The sequence below is a fragment of the Lates calcarifer genome, linkage group LG18 (assembly GCF_001640805.2).
Source record: "Lates calcarifer isolate ASB-BC8 linkage group LG18, TLL_Latcal_v3, whole genome shotgun sequence".
Classification (NCBI taxonomy): domain Eukaryota; kingdom Metazoa; phylum Chordata; class Actinopteri; family Centropomidae; genus Lates; species Lates calcarifer.
In genome coordinates, this window is record NC_066850.1 from 7597845 (window position 1) to 7614345 (window position 16501).

The following is a 16501-nucleotide window of genomic DNA, read 5'->3' on the forward strand; positions in this document are numbered from 1 at the left end:
GGAAGCTTTATTTTGTATTGTATTTTATTGAATGTTTGAATATAGAAAAATACCAGTAAAACACCTACATACTTAACTGTGTATTGATAGCTATAACAATAATATTGTAATATAATCTCTTAGATATAAAAAGCACATTTTTATTGTAGTGCAGTATCAATAATAAAAACCTGAGCTTAGATTACTGGAACAGTATATTAGAGCTACAGTGAAAAGATGCAGACAGTTGAGAGGAAAGCAGAAATTTGCATGTGTGTAATTGGCTTTAATGCTCAGCGCTGTACACTGATCACCTTTATGTCTTACAGAAGGTTGACTCAACAGTTCTTCATAACACTTGGGTGCTGACTGTCCTGTGGCCTCATTTTGCCTTTTCCTGGGTCATTTTCCCTCCTCAGCCAGCGTGAATACGCTGATGTCTCCTGTTCTTGTCCTCGTAAATGGGACAGACGTGGGCAAATGGGGAACAGAAAGTACTAAACAAAAATATAGGATAAAAGAGCCAGTTGTTTCTTCTGTATAGTTATAAAACCATGCAAGGAAACGAATGCATGCTAGTTATGTTAGCAGCCTCATTATCTGCAACACGGTGGTCTTCTTGTAGTCGGTTATGTAACCAGTGGTAGTTATCTGGTCCTGGCAATGCATAATAAACTAAGACCGGACAAAAACCTGTATGGCACCAAAATAACAACAAATAAAAATAAAAATGACTTCACACAGGCTTCATATGTTTTAAAGCTTTAAATTTGTACAATTTCAAACCCAGTTCTACATTTGAAATCTTCCTGGTGTAAAAGCCCTACATGAATTTTGCACTTAGGTTTCTGTAAAAGCAGAATAATAATACAATCGTGGCTCACAGAGCAGATCTTGAGAGATTTCCTCTGCTAGTACTTACAGAGAGAACAGCAGCCAGGGTTTAGACACACCTGGTACACCGTGTCCCAGATTAATGTCACTGCAAAGCACTGTTGTATTGACAGGTTTTAAGATGTAAGTACCAGTGAAGGATGTGTATTTTTATTTGGTGAAAAAAACCTTAAGACGGCAAGCCTAGATGCACGGTGTGCAATATCATCACCAAATCTGAGAAACACATCCACTAATACTTAATTTTGTCTGTCATAATGTCACATTGGCACAAGAGCTGAGCAGAAATTCAACATATAAATGTACAGCTCCTGTTATGGTACATTTCATACTCAGCTTTTGCAGATGCCAAGTCTTTTTTGTCTGCTTGATCAGTGTGTGCTGTAGTATATGTTGCATGTACACACAGTAACTCCTGAGGGGGATAAGAAACAAAAGCAGCGAGTCTCATTTGAACCTAAGTATGCTGCTCCAGTAGAAGCTGTACATGCAAAATTCACAGTGTATGTGACAACTTTGCACAGAACTTAAACTTTCTTTAAGTTTTAGTTCCGCACACATACTCTCAGTACCTTACAGACCCAACTTTCAAATACAGAAAGTCTCTCTTATGCATATATCTTTCTTGCATACACCTTCTTTTATCGCAGTATATTTTTTTAAACAGGGCGAACATGTAGGAATTCTTCAGTCTCACAGCGCTTTTATACCCACTCATTCTTCTTTCCCCCACCTCTGCCCTGAAGCTTATCCGTTCTTACTTGAACTGTGTAAAAGAGATCCACCAAAGTTGATGTCAAAGGGCCCCAAAGACGCAAACTCTAATAGAGCTTGTATTCAGTCAAAATGGTTTTTACAGAAGTGCTTTATGTGCTCAGGATTGACCTCTTGATGACCAATTATCCATTTAGTGCAGATGACAGTGGAGTTGGCTAATCTGTATTGTGTCACTCAATGATGTGTGTTTGTAAAATAATGTGGCTAAGTGATTTCGAGCTTGACCTGTTAAGAGGATGAGAAGGATGCTTGATGCTGTCAGGGGCACGAGAGGTCCCGAAAAGTGTGGATACACGTTTATTCTGTTAGCTGACTTGTCGGTATTTATATCAACTGCAAGAGAATTTCTGCATTTTCTAACTGATCCAGTTATGTCCCCTGGTCTTTTATGACTTATCATGCCAAATAATGTTTAAAGTACTGAGGACGTCTTGCTGTTCTTTTGATTAGCTTCTGTGCTGTCCTTTAACTCCTTTAACTGTGTTGTCTTTGGCCAGGTATTGAATGTCCACGCAGTTCCAGGAATCTGCCTGGGGGCATGCAGGTGGCTGAACCTTTCAGTGACGAGGCCATGCTGTTCACCAAAGAGCTGGTGCTGCAGAGAGAGGTAAGCACTATAGCAGAACGTTCTGGCCCTGATTTCATCTTTTTTTTTTTTTTTTTTTTTTGGTCTCTTTTTGTTACAAAGCCCGTTCCCATGTTGGAAACTCTTGATGTTCTGCTACTTTGGCAACAACAATGCTGCATTTTCACTTTCACACTCACAGTCCAAGTTTAGTTTTGCTTCGAACACAAGATCATTTTGGTTCAGAGATGTGAGAAGAATGTCTATTATACTTTTAATAACAGATACTGATAATCACAGCAACTACTTTTGGCACGAAAACATATTCCCAACATGTAGTCTGGCTGTGTTTTTGTGCTACACTGTGAAGATCCAGACCTGTTTTATTTGGTCAACATATACTAAATGTTTAATGACATAAACCACTGATTGTTCCCACATTTGATCTTAATATTTTCCAGGAAATCTTTCATTAACATCATTAAATATAGTACTTAAAAGACAGTATTTTGAAATATGTAGTACAGAGAGGAAAATTACAACTTATTTCTTGACCTTTGACTGTCTGTTTCTGATTTCAAGTCATTTTTGTCTCTTTTATCAGTGAAGTTTGTACAGAGATGGAGCAAACAGTGTACTTCCAAATGAGAATTATTACAGCATTCAAAAAACTGTACTTGTACCTTGAGTGCCTGGAAATCTCAACAAAAATCTAGACAAAAATGGCCACAATCAAGCAGACTACCCCTAAACCCACACACACACACACACACACATCGACACACGCCACACACTATCCACCTCGCTTACTCCCAGTTTATGGAAAGCTCACCTGATAGTGGATCAGTGCTCCTGGGCTTTAGAAAACTCCATCCACTGTGTGCCTGTTCATTCACATGCTAATAGGTTTTTATAAGAAGCAGTGAACGGACCAAAGCCATGATGGAACTAGCTATAATCCTGCCACCACTTATCCAGGCCACACACTCCCTCTCTCTCTTGCACTCTTTCACTCCCTGCCTCTCCATTCCTATCTCCGTTTTTAAAGGGCTTTTTTTTTCGCGCGGGCCGGCTGACTCCGCTGTCCTCCGGTGTTTAATTGTCATGGAAATGTAGCCTTGGCCGGCGTTGGAGGTGGACTAGTGTCAGAGCGTGTGTGCAAGCCAGTAATATAGGTTGTACCAAAAAAGCCTTGACTGTGAAATAATTGATGCAAGCGACAGGGGATTTTGATTGACAAATCCCCCATGACTCAGTGTAGGGGTGCTGCAGCACTTGCGTGGTGATATGAATTTTTATTCTTTTTGCAGATGCATACATGCTTGAGAGACTTGCAAGACTTGCAAACATGCTTCACCCCACTCTTATTCTTTTCTCTGTGTGGTCAGATTAAATTAAGCATTTGCTATCATGCACATTACCTCTCCCATCCATACACACACACACACACACACACACACACACACACACTCTCTCTCACACATTTTCTCCCTTGCCAGTCACTGGTGGTGTCAGCAAGTTTTTCACAGGTAGGTGGGAGTTAGCAGGCAGGACTGAGCCATATAATGAGTCCTGAGCCCAGTGCGGGGGCTGCTTGGCTGGCTGCACTGACCTGCTGTTATGGGCTAATATGAACACAAACACAGACACACACACACACTCTCAAAGTGGACACATTCAGAGTAGATAACAACGCGGTTAAGCATTCACACATAAGAGCTGTCGATTCTCCGAAAGAAAAGGTAAAGTCATTATCCAAAAGAAAGTTGCTGGTTTGAAATCCCGCTGTTAAGATGTTCACTGAACAAATTGGGACATGGCAAGAGGGGAAAAAAAAGGTGGAAGACACACACATCTAGCTGGAAAACGGTCAAAACAATCTGTTTTACAATGCTTGCTAGTGAAACAGGTTAAAGTTGGAGGCGGTGGAGCAAAAATGTGACCGGAAGTGCAGGAGTTCTAACAAGAGATGCGACGTGGTGTATGACGGAGGGTAAGAACAGGTCTATGCCCTTGAATCGATATCTCTCCGTCTTACCTATCCTCTTAGAGCATAGCGAGCGCAACCGAAACAGGCAATTAAGGTGTGTGACACTCAGGCATGAATATGGATCATTTGATTTCATTAGCATGAGATTCTGCTGTTGATTCGTCTCTGAATAGCCTGTGATTGCGGCAGCCTTTTAAGATGTTCCAAAGATGGCCTCACGTGAATAACGTTTGATTTGAGTTTTGGCGGTGTATTTATTTGCATTCATCAAATATTTTTCTTGGTTGCGCTACTCGACAGCCATTTTGAGCTTTCTAGGGCTTTGTTGAACTGATGACATGTTGACTCAATGGTCCATAAGCTTTTTTTCCTCCCCCCTCACACTTCCGCATTTCACTACCCTGTAATTAGCGACTCGCTTTTTCTTGTTTCCTTTGAAATAGAGTTTGGGTGCAGGCACGAGCACACTTTTCTCTTTTCATGCCTTTGTGCTGCTGTTTTGGTCTCTCTCTAATAGCCTTTTCTCTTTTCTGCCGTCCGCCTTTTTTCCCACTCATTTGTCCCCTCACTCTCGTCTCCCTCCTCCTCCTCCTCCTCTTCTTCTTTGGTGTCTAGTTCTAAATCTCTGACTGACACTTGCTCTTAGCTCTGTCCCTCCTCGCCTGCATTTTCTCCCTATCCCCTCCATTCTCAGTTTCTGTCTCTAAACTGCCACACGGCCATGTCTTAATTTCTCCTGATGCAGACACGCATAATTAATGTGGCATCCAGTGTGGGGAGAGGCCCTGGTCTCTGTCTCCTCTATTTATAACCCCCCACCACGGCCACTGCCGCCCCTCATTCCCTCTGTCTCTCCAGTGTCGCTTTTTAAACATTTCTTTCACTTCTCAGACTCTCTCTTTTCAAAAATCACTTTTGTTTTTATCTTCTCTGTCTTCCTTTATCCATCCCTCCCCTCCTTCCTTTCTCTTTCTCTGTCTCTCCCTCTGTCTGTCCGCTTCTCTCTCTCTCTCCCTCCCTCTCTCTCTCTCTCTGTGTAGTGTTAATCTCTGACAGACACTGTTCCCGTTCCCAGCGTGGAGCCGAAACAGCAGCACAGAATTCTGAGGAAAAAAGCAAAACACATTGGTAAACACCACTCCCCAGACATTTTCCTTTTCTTTTTTGATGTCTTCCATTTAATTTCTCTCACCTCCCACCTTCCATTGACAAAAACATCCATTCACTATCTCAGTCACTGAGCCTCTCTGTTGATTTTTTCTTTCTTTCTTTTTTTTTTTTTTAAATGCTTTTGGGTGGCAACTTCAAAAGCTCAGCCTAACCAGGAGGGAGACGAACAGAGAAATTTTACTGCATTGATATGTTTATCCAGGATGAGTCAGCCAGACACGGGACGTAATTAGTAGTGCAGTGTTGGTTAGTAAAGGACATTAATCGGTGAAACAATATTTAAACTATTCCCCCGCCATACCTCATTAAAATACAGTGTGTTTAATGAGCATCATTCTGGGCAGTGGTGGCTGCAATGTGAAGAATTTGATGCCTGTGATGAGAGTGTGATGCTGCCGTCAGAGTAAGACACGTCATACTTCCAAGTTCTGCTTGTGATGTATGTAATCTTTTATCTAAGATTAAATGGTTTGAACTAATCCGCTCCAAAGCCTTTTTTTTTGTTTGTGTTGCATTTAACAACACAAGAAAGTCTCCTGATTTGAACCGCTGTCATATATATTCACAGTTGTGTAAGTGATCACCAGACAGGAGAGGAAGGAAGAATAAGAAAAGCGAGTGAAGCAGAGATGGAGTGTTTGATTGAGCAGGGACGAGAGCGGGCTAAGTGGACAGTAATATGCGGTGTACTGTTCCACCTACGTACGCTGTCAGTCCTATTGACCTCATTCAGTCTGGGTGGTCTCTCATCTACTGTCCTGCCCCGGCTGCCTACTCACCAACAATTTCTCTTGATCTCACACATAGGAACGCTCATCAGAGCTTATAATCTTTCACTTACTTGGAATGAAAAACGCGAACACATGAACAGGGGCCTGGTCACAGCGTGTTGGGCACGGCTGTTTTATACCTAAAGCTGTTAGAGATGATTTCCAACAAGTAAACTAAAACATACAATGGTTTGTTTTTAGGAACTAAGCTGTATCTTATGCGCTTGTGATGGGTTATTTTACATTTCACTGAACCTCAAGCAAAAGTGATTTTTGAGCAAACGCCACACATCATTATTCCAAGTCATTCCACTCTGAAGGCTTGTTTCCTTCTAAACAGACTGCTGACATGATGTTTTCAAACAAGGCAGGAGCAGCCATGGTCGAGTTACTACAGTTACACAGTTTGTGGCATATCTCATCCATTTAAACATTTTATTACCACTTGTTTCAGCTGAGGTTGGAAAGAAATTAGATCTTGACATTGAAAAAAGGATAATCGTATTTGTAGTACTCAGACAAAACAAAGTGAGGAAACAAAAACAAAAGTTGAATAGCATTTTAATGTAGTTGCCACAGTCGTACTATGCATACACACACAACACACACAGTCACTTACCTCTGTCTCTGTGAGGAGTGTTTTTTTTTTTTTTTCTTTTTTCGCTGTGTCAGGTGGCACGTGTGTTGCTCCCCCCCGTGCATGGCATCCTAAACCTAGCCCGGCTGTGCTCAAAACGGGCCCCCACCTACCCCGCCTTGTGACATGAACACTGTGTGCACCGGGCTGCCATGGGTGGGGGTTGGCACAGGCTGCCTTCAAACCTGCAGGAGGTTGCGTTGTGGAGCGCTGATGAGTCACGGTGCCGGTGTGGCATCACAGATGCCCGGCTAATGCCTGCCCCTACAGATCTCATAGCTCTCTGCTTTAATAACTGTTCTTGGTGAGCATTTTAATTAAACACTAATAAATCCAGCACCTTTGCAATATCAAAAGGATTTTACTTTCTGTTCTGTGTGGATGTGTGTGGTAATTCCTTCTTGTACCACTACCATAAGTATAAATAGGCACACTGAGGCAAGTGGATAATTGAAGTGTTATCTAGTTATGTGTCTCTTCTTCTCTCCGTCTCTGTGCATCTATCTATCTGTGGTCAGTGCAACTCCAATCAATTCATTTAGCATTCTCCACACACACATACAGGCACGCAGAATGCATCCTTCATGGCTTTGCGCCTCTTTTATACGTCTTATTTTGCCTTTCAGGGCCGCAGGACAGCATCGGATTTCTCTACAGCTTCCATGCTCTCGCATTGATTTCCGATCATGCCTGAATTATTTTGGCATGAGGCCGATTACACAAGTACTGCATCTCACACTGTTTGACCATGTCTCTTCCTATCTCTCTCCCCCACCCCCCTCTGTCTCTCTCACACCCTCGCCTCACGTTCTGTTGTTCACATGGGCCCATTTTGTGTATGTCGTCGTTTGTTTTTTGTTTTTTTTTTTTGCATCTGTTGCATCAGACTTGTTTTTCTTTCTCATGCTTTGGCACATGCATGGATAGAGAGAAGGAGAGAGGGAGAGAGAATGAGTACACGTGATGAATAATGCATGGTGTGGTTTCCTGGTCAGTGAGACAGACAGACGGTGGGGACGGTGAACTGCCCCTTGGGCCCTTTTTTTTCCCCCAACCACACACTGTAGTTAAACAAACCACAAGCGCAGAAGGCAGCCCTGTATCCAGATTACTGCTACATTATAGCCTTAGACAGGATCTGTCCCCATCCATTCATTTCATGACTAGTGTTTGTATTGTCGATTTGATTATCCATCTATATCCCATATTCTGGCCTCATGTCACAGTTGAGCACTAGCTCTGTTTCTGAGTTGATAGTGGATGTGTCTCGCTTGGTGAAATAGAGCAGCAGCGGTAAGATAACTGGCAAACCGTGCTAGTTTGCAATTTAAATAGAGAATAAATTTGTAATTTCAAGTTTGACCTTGAAACCCACCTTGTGAGCATAATGCCATTAAACAGTAGTTTCTGTTGAGTACTGATCATAAATTCTGATACTCTCAATAGACAGTCTATTTTACTTTGGACTAATTGGTGTCACAGGTAGAGTTCAGCTTTTGGTTTTGTAACAGTCTGCAAAAAAAAAGAAGTACTGCTCAGCCTGTTTGCGCGTATCAGTGTCACAGTCGGGCGGCTTTGTTCCTTGAAAATCGTGAATTACACCCTGAAGGTGAACACGGCGACCCACATAAACGCGTTCAAACCGTCGCGGTGACTGAGAGATAGATGGTCCTGAATAGAGATGGTGAGATGAGAGGAAGGGAGAAACCTGCTCACTGCTTTATCGCCCCAACTCGTTTACTAGGGCGACCTTGCGCTCAACGTGTGTGGGTGTGGTGTGTGTGTGTGTGTGTGTGTGTGTGTGTGTGTGTGTGTGATGGAATTGCAACTTCGCCGTCCACCCTGATAAGCATACCCTGCAAACAGTGCAAAGACACAGGCACACACAGTGCTTGGGGACCAGCTGAATCCTCTTAGCCTTTTCCTCTACATGAAGGGCACTGCAGTACTCTTCCACATCAATGAGGGCAACAGTATAATGCTCCTCTGCACTTGCACTGTACTGTCTCACAGTATATCACTCACTGTATTCATCTCATTTTTTTATTCTCTTTCTTTCTATGTCTTTTCCTTTCTCTTGCACCCCACTCTTTCCCCTACATTAGTCTACATTATAGCTGCTTTTCTACCAGATTTTAAAGTTAAAACTTAGTGTCAGAGAGAGAGAGGGAGGGGGGAAATGGACATGGTACATCAGCATGTGTGCTCACTTTCCTAGACAAACACATTTGTGAAATTATTATTGAACCTAAGGCCATAAGACTTAAGAGGTTTCATAAGTGATCGAAGCAGCAGGAAAAGGCTTCTTTTGTCTCTGCCGTGTCTTTGTTTGCCTTTCCCCTGGTTACACGCCGGTCCCTCTCACTTAAAAAGAAAATAGCCAAACTACATATTGAATTTTGGTCTGTCTGAGAATACTGGAGGCAGACAGCCAGAATAGCCAGTGGCTGTGTCAACAGACACGCCATTACCTGTCTTATTATTCGGCTGCTGTTCTCCTTTTCTTCTTTTGGCTCTTATTTTTTTCTCCTTCACTGCCAGTCCATTGTTCTAATAAAGAACAGTTTTATTTGCAGTTTGAGTTTCTCTGTTCCATTAGTCAACACAGCCCAGCCAAAAAGAAAGGAAAGACAAAGAATTAATGTTAAATTCAGAGTTGGGAGTTAGGACTATAATACTGAAAGAGGCTAGTCTACTGGGGCGCTCTCACTAGCTCAGTTGTTGCCTGATAGTTGGACCAACTTCTCTTAATCTGGGTTTTTATCACCAACACAGAGGTTATATTAATAAAGTTATTCAAAAGGCTGATTTAAAATCTTGCTAATTAATTTCTAGGAGTTTAGGGAATAGATGTGATTTGAAGATTTGTGTGTGGAAAAAAATGTGAGTTTGATACACAGGAATTTCCTGCTTGCACTTTTGACCACGAAAATAATAGATAACAAGTTAATCCTGGGAGATATTTGAATGGTTGGGCAGGCACAACATCTTAGGCTCTAAAAACAAGTCAGGAATTGCCTCAGCTTTGACCGGAGTTTGAATTCTCCAAGTGTCATCTTGTTAATCCTCCTTCGGTCAGCTGATTCTCCTTCATCTCTCGTTCTGCCCCATGAGGCAGCTTCATTTTTATCGCTTATTTCTTAATTTGCTATCATTGTTGTCTTGCCTCCCCATTCTTCTCACTTGACTGGCATTTTATGTCCCTCGCTAAATGAATGTTAGCATTCGCACTCGCTCTTTGATTCTCCTTTTTATGTCGCTGTTGTCATCTTTCGTTACCCTGACCCTCTTTGTGATTTTGTGTGCACATGCTTCTTTCAGTAACCCCCTTTTTCCAGTCTGCCCCCTTTGAGGCTGACCTACAGGGAAAACACTCTCTCACACACAGTCACACGCACACTCGAACACACACAACCCCCCCACCACCACCAGCACCACCAGCACCACCACCTCCACCCCCGCTGCGCTGCCTTCTGAGCTGCTGGCCGCTAGGTGTTTGTTATCTAAACATGAACGCTGTTTGACACTGTAGCAAAAATGGCATGCGATTGGCATCAGAGGCAAAATTAACAGTCTGTTTATATTCATCATCCGCAAATAAATTCTGTCCCTTACTGATAAATTTTCTAAAGCTGTGTCTGCATAAAAACACAGTTAAAAGAAAGTGACATTTAATGCTGGAATAATGCTAGAATTTTAATGTCTCCTCACTGAATTCTCACTGTTGCAGTCTGACCTACATAGTGCTCAGTACTAGAAACAGTATACAGTCTATGTCCTTCACCATATGTTAGTTGAATCTCTGATGAGCACGCCTAAGGAAATTGCCCTGGGCTTTTATGCTTTATTGATGCTTAGATTGATCCTATTCTGTTGATGACTGTATATTGACAGCTTTGACAGACAAGTACGCAGTCATCTCTCTTTGTGTCTCCACCCTGAATGCAGCAAATACATAGACAGATAGAATGTAATAAAGTGGTGTATTGATGTTGTTTCCATTGCTTTGCAGGCAGCATCAAGTGTAGCTCTACTTGTAGCTTCTTTAAAAGTGTGATCTATATGTGGAGCCTATGCAGAGGAATAATATTCTCAGTCATCACTAACATCCGTGTCAGAGGGTTGACATATGCGTGTGTGTGTGTGTGTGTGTGTGTGCAGGCAAGCGCAGAGCAGATACCAGCCTCTCAGTTGCACTAATGGTTCCCTTGACAACACAGCAATTGCTACACATGAACATTGTATTGGCTGTAGGGTTAAAACACATACCACAAAGGCGCAGACAATCAGGCTTGCACATGTACACACACAAACACACAACACGTGCACGCACACATACGCACGCAAGTCAGCTGTCATGATAAAAAGAGCCCATCAGTCTCTTCAGTGCCTTTTCTCCCCTATACTCCCTGTCTCTATTCCTTTTCTATGATGGCAGAATTCACATATGGTTGCTGCAGACCAACACTCATGCTGCTGTTCACACAGACCATCTTCACCTGTTCTCTTCCCCACATCCTCTTATGTGTGTGTTTCTCATGTCTCATGTCACTCCTCAGTCCCTCGCTCGCTTATTGAGTTGTCAACGTCTGGCCCCTGCTGCGTAGAGGGCACACCTACCTAGACCTCCCATCTTCTCTTGTTTCATCCCTTTCTTTTCCCTCTCGCCTTGTTACCTCCTCTCTCCTTTGTCTGTGTGTGTGTGTGTGTGTGTGTGTGTGTGCGCGCACCTAGCGTAGTAGGGAATATAGCCTCAAAGATCTGAATAAATAAGCGGCGAATAAAGGCCAAAAAGAGGAGAGATTTGAAGCAGTAATCCTCCGTCAGCTTACCCCAGCATAACGTCCTCACGCCTGCACCCTTATCCCCATCTCAGCATCTCCTTCCATCTACCTCCTCTCTCATTCCATTTCTTTATATCCCTTACCAAGAAGAGAGAGGCTATCTCAGCGGCTGTGTCAGCGATCAGCATCTCTTTCCCCCTGCTCTCTTTTTTTTCTATGTTTTCCCAGAGGAGAGTTGGGGGGGCATAAAGGGAATAACAAGCCTGGCAAAATCTTTTCAGAAAACCAACGGGGATTGGGCTCTCAGCTTTGAATTCACACAGATAAAGCTAATGGCAGAAGTGGGCGACAGGCAGGGAGCTGCGCGTATGCGTGCGCGAGCGTAGCTTCAATCGAGGCCAGCTATAGAAATGTAGTTTCTGTAAACCCCTTTGCTGGCTGACTCTCGCTCTCTCTGAATGTGCAGGGGTGTATGCAGGGGAAGTTCCAAGAAAGGCTGGCCGGGGCACTGCAGTTTCTTAAAATGCTTCCGTTGCCAGCTGAATCTCTCTTAAAGTGAGAGTGTTTGTGCTTCTGTATAAGTGCTTCCAATAAACTTGTGTGAAAGGTGATCAGTGCTTCCGAAGCCGACAATGAATTTCACTATCTTTGATTTGACTGTGCCTGTATGTTCATAAAGTGTCATCTTTAATGTAACTGCTGGTCAGGGAAACATATGGTTGCTTGATGAAGATGCACGCTTGGGCAGGGAGTTAAATTAGTAAACCACAGAGCCAAAGTACCATGACTTACAGGTTAGCTTCTGTTCTATTCCTTAAACAGTTAATATTCTAAGCTGAATGGATATCTGTTTGTTTACTGGACAATAAAATTTGAACACCTTACCATTCTAGCCAGGATAAAGCAGTTTCTGTTGGCATTCTGCTGCTACACGGAATGTTTAGAAAGCCTGTCTTGTATTGCCTCTAAGACTCAGGGAAGCTGTCAGGAGCTGTGTGGTTGTTAGCACCATGGCCTCTAGTGTTTCTATAGTGCTAAACGTCAGCACTATAGTCTGACACACCCACAGACAGAAACGCTCGCTCCCACATACATTTTCTGTTGTTGCTCCATATTGTTTGTCTGCCACCTCGCCGCAACTCGTTCGCCACTTTTGGCTGCGAATTGACACCCAAGCACACATGTACGTCCACGCACACACACGCAGTCACACACACCGAGTTATTATCTCCTGGAACAATACTAATAGATGCATGTACTGCTGTGAGCAAACAGTTTGTGCCTCTGCTGCCAACAGAGTGGGAGGGTGAACGCTTGCCAAGTCTCTTCTACCCTGAGCCTCCTCTCCTCTCCTCTCCTCTTCCTCTCCTCAAACTTGAGCCACCTTTCTTCATCTCCCATTTCTGCATTCTCTTCTTAGATCATTTCCCTCTCCTCCTCTACTCCCTCTATTTACTCATCCCATGAGCTGAGACGCATCCCCCTCTCCTCCTCGTAGTATTAAACTCCCATTAGTGTAGTTCCTCTATAGGCCCTCTGTCTCTCATATCACCACTGCATGATACTACCTACTTGTATTATATTTTTCTCTGTCCTGTGGCACCGGTCCCTGATGTTTACACTCTGAGTACATCCTTAACTATGGCTCACAACTTGGTTTTGAAGTCATTTTACCGCAGCAACAATAACAACAACAACAACTATAATTGATGGACAAACACAAGCCTGCATGCACTTACACGTCTTTGATGTGTCTGGTCGTGTTTAATTAGCTGGAGTGAGGGACAAGCGAGTGAGGGGAGAAGAGCAGCGTAACTGGCTGTCTAATTATTGGCTCCCCCATTGGGCAGGTACTCTTATATCAGCCAGGCCGACGAGGTCACGCTCAGCTTGGGGCCACACAGCGCCTCTGATTCACCTCTCGCTGAGAAGTTTTTGGTTCTGAAATGCTTTGCACGGCAGTGTAAACAATTATTTTCAAGGAACCTGCAGTCTGTCAATTCACGTATGGCGATGTAATGTCCTGTAAATGTTTTTACAAAATTAAATCAATCCTCTTGCTACAGGGGTTAAGCCTATTGTGTGGATTTTCAAGGTTTAAGAGTTCCAGCTTAGTTAACTACATCTTCATGTTTATAATTTCTTCTGCTTGCACTTGAACGACTTGTTTTTTTTTTTAATGGTTGTTGCAGACTGTGCAGCTCTAGAAGTTTTCAGCGTTGTCTCGTCTGACATTAATAAGCAGCTACTGGATTTTTTAATGTTCTTCGCTGTCTGTTTTCTGGGATGCTATATTCTTTGATTAGTCTTTATGCGGAGGTGGCATAGTTAGACTGGCATGGGTTCACTTGCTGTCACTCCTATACAAGCTCTTTGACATAGACAACATGCAATTACACATCTGTACTCCAGGTGTTGTTACAGACAGCTGCATCTGTACAGGACAATGGACAATAACTGAACAACATTTAGTGCTATATGCATGCAAATGAGCAAATGCAATGAATAAATACAAAGACCACATCACTCTTGTACCCTTCCTCTTTATGCTGATTTGTTTGAAGTCAGAATTAAAGGAAAAAAAGGAGTGAGCTAAATGTTTACACAGTCTTCTGCCAGCAAACCCACATCCTTTTCTATTAAGTAAGAGCTGTATTTTAAGCAAGCACTTTTGGTGACATCGTTTATTTGGGATCCATTAAAACTTGTGGCTGGGATCAGCGCCTGGACCCTGCCGCCTCATAAAAACTGCTTATTTTCCCTCACTTTCTGTTTTGAGTGGACGAGAGTTGCATCTATACTTTATTCCACTTACATTCAGGAATTAAACAGTTTGACAAATTTCCAAATGCCCCTCGTAAAATAATAAAAGTGAGGGCAAAAAAAGTCTTCATTACCTACAATGCAGTGAACCTGAGCAGAGGTTTGCTATTGATTTGTTTGATCTTTAAAGATCACTGCTGACCCAACTGCACACACACACAGCAGTTTGCTGCAGAGGCTGAATAATTCTGCCACCACATGAAAACTGTGTTTCAAGCCGTGGATGCTCGACGCAGCTTTCATCTTGACGTTGCTTTCATGTGGCATTCTGCGCTCGGCAGTGCACGTTTTCTCAGCAAGTCTTTGACATTAGCACACCGCTTGTCATCTCGAAGTCCACATCAGTGTAAATTCATGATCCTACAGTTACTACAGAACGAATAGTGAGTTCTTCTTTATGTGGCTGATGGGAGCTTCTTTTCTTGCAGTCACCTTGTCAATTCCCTTCTTTCTTCTCCATCTCTGCTGCTCTTTGTTCCTCACCCTAGCACTTTGTCTCTGTCTTTCTCACTTTTCCTGCCCACTTCTTTCTTTACGTGTCCCTTTTCCATCTAGCTCTGCTGTCCCCTGACATACTAAATCAGGGTGTCATAGGTAATGTGTCGCCCCCACCATCCACCTCAGCTAATTCTCTTACCCTCGTCTGTTTTTCTCACTAACTCCTTTCTTTTATGTCTTGAGCAATGCAGGAGGCCATTTTGTAACTCCTCTTCCATCCCTCCACAATCACCAAAATGTCTACGCCCAGATATACTCATTGTCACCCTTGAAAAGATGAAATCCCAAAAGGCCCTCTGTAACCCCCAAACTTGCTCTGCTTATTTCATGGAGTATCAGTCTCCTGGTTTGCAAGAAAGCCTTCCTTTTTCCTCATTTCTCTCTTCAGACCATACATGCAGCTTAAAGATTTTCTTGACAGCACACTGTCTGTGGGCTTTCTCTAGTCTTTCATAGACCCTGCATTTGCATGGTAACATGCCGGACTGCCATGGAAACTACAAAAATGGTCTGGAAAATCCCATCGATGCACCTTTAGTAGTGGATTCTGTACATAAATACATGATTGTGAGTAGCTGGGGAAATTACAGGAGGTGAGGGAGGTTTCACACTCCAGTCACTCAACTGCATACCACAGTGTACATGTACTGCCGTTTCTGTGCCTAGGCGATAAGAAATGCTTGAGCAGCAATGCAATTCGAAACAGTAATGTCAAAGGATGGGTTCACTGTTCTCCATCCTTGACTTTATTAAGTTGTTTTTTTTAATGTTTACGATTGTGCAGAACAAAACCTGACTTCAGCTGTAGCAGCCTCTCACTGGGCTTTAATACAGTGTACCAGAGGCAGGAAGCTGTGCTAGATGAAGGCAATACAGACTGATTCTGTGTAGAAGAACGTGATTGACTGTGCATCATGGTTTTCTCTTGTTTAAGCCCAGAAAGAGCTGCCTGAAGAGTTAGATTAAACAGAAGCAGAACTGTGCTTATTTCAGTTATAAATGGTAAGAAACAGCATGTTCATACAGTCTAGGTTGAAAAGATAGTATTTGAGGCATTTGAACTGTGTGGCTTTGGATTTTTATTCTGTCCTGTTAGCGTGTTTATCTATTTGTGAGTGAGTGAATGAAGGTTGATCCAGAGCCACAGTATCCTTGGTGATGCTGCACTTGTGATCACGATTTCTCTCCAGGCTGTAAATCTCAACAAAAGCAGTGAAATTAATGGTCAATGACTTCATTTTTTTTTTCTTAGTTCTGTGTGTATGTGTATGCTTTAGTGTGTCTGTGTCTTTATTTGTGTTTGCACACACACAAAAACCTGAAACCCCCCCCTCACATATGTCTCAGTCTCCCTCGTTTGCTGCTCTCAGCGGACATGATTTACTACTCACACACCTCGGCCTGAACTACTGGACAGGATCATAAAAGTAAGGCTTCATCGTCGCTGGCTGCTGAGAAAACACAGGGATGTTTTTCACCCACCAAAAGGGCAATAAACCCTGTCTCACACAGAGTAACACACTTGAGTGGTCATCCACATGGCAATAGCTCACACAACCCACCTGCCATTGAGTCTCAGTTTTAGCAGTGAAATCTGTGTGAATTTGACCGCCG

At 42.9% G+C, this 16501-nt stretch overlaps 1 protein-coding gene across 1 annotated transcript in view; it reads left to right on the forward strand.

Annotated features, from left to right (window-relative positions):
• snd1 (staphylococcal nuclease and tudor domain containing 1) overlaps window positions 1–16501 on the forward strand; it is a 164379-nt gene that overhangs the window by 50616 nt on the left and 97262 nt on the right. The window contains 1 exon segment of the mRNA XM_018670981.2: window positions 2148–2257. Coding sequence (XP_018526497.1) covers window positions 2148–2257 — 110 coding nt within the window.